This window comes from Mus pahari, chromosome 9, assembly GCF_900095145.1.
Source record: "Mus pahari chromosome 9, PAHARI_EIJ_v1.1, whole genome shotgun sequence".
NCBI lineage: Eukaryota > Metazoa > Chordata > Mammalia > Rodentia > Muridae > Mus > Mus pahari.
Window position 1 is genome coordinate 6,283,524 of NC_034598.1, and position 3,328 is coordinate 6,286,851.

The 3,328-nt window shown below is 43.7% G+C and overlaps 1 protein-coding gene across 1 annotated transcript in view; it reads right to left on the reverse strand.

Annotated features, from left to right (window-relative positions):
- Window positions 1-213: 213 nt before the first annotated feature.
- The window catches only part of LOC110326841 (sodium-dependent glucose transporter 1A), a 31,955-nt gene continuing 28,840 nt past the window's right edge, over window positions 214-3,328 (reverse strand). Inside the window, exon 4 of the mRNA XM_021205449.2 lies at window positions 214-2,237. Coding sequence (XP_021061108.1) covers window positions 1,246-2,237 — 992 coding nt within the window. The 3' untranslated portion in view covers window positions 214-1,245. The remainder of the gene's footprint in view (window positions 2,238-3,328) is intronic.

The window sequence follows — 3,328 nt, forward strand, 5'->3', positions numbered from 1 at the left end:
ACTCATGCTACCATAAGCTACCAAAAGCTCATGGCTACAAGTTTGCCTTGAGTCTCAGAGACTGAGCTCAGACGTTTGAGCAAACACTTCAGATGTCTGAGACTTATAATGAAGTAAGACAGAATGTTACACTGGAATCTATTTTACTGGATGAATTGTAGATGAATCATTATTTTATATGTGTATATGAAAAAACACCGTAAAGTAGCTTTGTCCAAATGTTAAAGGATTGTTTATTGTAAGGAATATCCTGGTTTCAAATGTGCCCAATTCTGCACTGAAATAGTATTTTTCATAAGAGGATTAGGCATTAAGTACATTAAATGGCAGTATCAAATTGTTAATTAAGCTTTTTATCATCTTTGGTTCACTTAACATTTGCAATGAAGAATAGGCTAGAGGTTACATTAGTTTCTAGGAGACATCTTGCAAAACTTTATGATGTAGAGATTATCAATTTGGGAATCATCTTATCTTCAGGGATATGACCTAGAAGATATGACTCAGAGCCTCCAGGAGGACCCGAAAGCAGAGCCATGTTGAAAAGCTATGCATAACTTAAATCCTGCTTTGTGTTTCCGTTGTAGCAATAAAAATCTGAAATCAGTCATTGTCACTCTGGCATGCTGTGACCCAGGTCTACAGCAGTTATAGCAACATCTGACTCTTAAAAGAAAGATTTCACAAACATTTGGTCGAATGTGGGTGGGTGGTCACTGCTGAGAACCCCCAGCTGATATATCAGAATGCACACAGCTTCCCAACCTCCTCTGCCTTCTTCCTAGGATCTGAAAGGTGGTGACCATAAACACTATCTAATTATTCATCTGCCAAAAAAAGAAGTCTCCTAGTGAGCTCTTACTATATGAGACCATTTGGTAGTTTATGAATGACTGAGAATCACAGAACATTTCTAAATTTTCTAGCATTCTCTACAAATAGGCTCAGAAAGCTTGAGTACCAATAGGTTTTGGAAATCTTCACTTTCCAGTTGATTGAACTCTTCATTTGGTAAAGCTGCTAAGTAATTCATTCTCACTCAGTATATGTCCATTTTTGTCCAGGTGTATTCCGGGGGCATTGCTTTTATTCACTGTAGAGAACTCAATAAAAAGGCACTTTTGTAGGCTCCATCACAACATCTCCAGATGTCTCCATTACACATGGCCTCAAGGACCACTCACTGCAACTTCAAAATCTGTTTCATTCATTTTTTTTTTTTAAGGTTCTCATGTAGTCTCTTCCTCACAGCCTAGAACTAGTGGGCAAAGCTTTCTGGTCCTCACTCTTCCTTGTTCCTTTGCCATGGCGTTCCAGGGGTAAGGTGGCCAATTTATACATCACAGGAAATAAAACAGCTGTGAATATGGCTGAGCCCAGACATGTGTACAGAACTACTGGCAGATCTGGGTAGTGTCCCTGAAGAATTCCGATCACTGCTGGAATGGCCATTTCTCCCAGGGCAGCGCCAATTACAAAGAATGCTGCAGATTTCCCAGTTAAGGTGGTGTACTGCTCAATCCAGGAGATGCCACTGGGAAACGTGGCTGCCATTGAGGCTCCATACACAGAAGTCGCGATCCACAGACAAAGAGGGCTCTTGTCAAAAAGCACCAGAAAGAAACATGAGNCCAGGNTGCCNATGTTGCTCAGCACAATCATGGTTCCAGGCTGTAANAATGTNGCAAAGAAGATGGCCAGGCCCCTGCAGGCTGCAAAGGTTCCCCAGAAGATGGAGTTCAAGCCAGCTGCCTCGCTCTCTTCCATGCCAACATGGGTGGTGGCGAAGGAGAATACGTAAGAGCCGTAGGTCACCTCGGCTCCCACATAGAAGAAGAAGAAGAGGAAGAGGAGGCATAGCAGGGCCCTGTGATATTTAGCCCTTCGAGCTCCCTCAGCAGATGCTCTGGGTTTTTTCTGCCTCGAATGTTTCTTACAAAACAAACCAAACAGAAAGACAGAAACTACTAAAACATAAGTGGCGATGGAAGCATATGCCCACAGCAGATTCATGTCATCGGGTACCGCAAACACGGAATTTGAGACACCTTTGGAGGATCGGTTCAGCATCAGAGGGTCAAGGTCAGACTCGGTGTAGTTCTGAGCAGATGCTGTACCCCAGGCCAACTTAGCCAGCAGGGGAGCCAGAAAGGCACCCAAGGCGAAACTGAAGTGCAAGGCCTGCATATGTGGGGCTCCTTTGTCCCCCCAGAGATCCAAGATAAGGACATTTGCACCTGACAGTGAAACATGAGGAAAAAAGTTAAATTACCAACTCATGCAGTAACAACCCAACACGTCATTACATAGAGGCTAAACCTGTCACACGGGGGGAATGCTATGATCTTCCAAGTAACCCAGCCTTAGCCTCAAGTGACTCTGATTAAGGGAATGACCCATGAACTCCAGAAAACTATGTGTTCCTCCAATATCTCAGACTCATACATGGAATACTACAAGCTGGGGCACACTAGCAAAGGGCTGTTAAAACAGTGTTGACACCACACTGGAGAGCAATACTATAGGACTGTAAATGTTTGAAATGTGTTTACCCGGCAAAACTTTTATCATCAGATTGGCAAAATGACAAAGCTTTCTGGCAACCACTTGACCATTGTGGATGAAATAAATCTAAAACGTTCCATCAGGAACCTTAATGCTCTAAGAGCTGCTGTTCATGTTACAGGAAATAACTACACCTTTCAGAATCCACACAACACTCTATGAATACCTGTAAGGGTTTGAAAAGCCCTAAGCACCGAGCCTTTGGCTACTGTATTTTAACCAGATATTTTGAGATAAGCATGTAATGTTGCAATCAAGTGAAACCTGAGCTATAAGATCCTGCGTGATTTATCAGATAACATTAGAACATCAAGGGACACTGCAGCCAGGAAGTGGATCAATGCCTTGCTCAGCCATCATCAGAGATGCTTCCTCCTGCAGAAAATAGGGACAAGCACTGAGATGCACAGCCAGACATCACACACACACAGGCACACGCACCCACACGCATACACAGACAGCTAGGTAGACACAGAGATAAACACAGAGATACAGTCAGACATCACACACACAGGCACATGCACCCACACGCATACACAGACAGCTAGGTAGACACAGAGATAAGCACAGAGATACAGTCAGACATCACACACACAGGCGCACGCACCCACACGCATACACAGACAGCCAGGTAGACACAGAGATAAACACAGAGATACAGTCAGACATCACACACACAGGCACATGCACCCACACGCATACACAGACAGCTAGGTAGACAGAGATAAACACAGAGATACAGTCAGACATCACACACACAGGC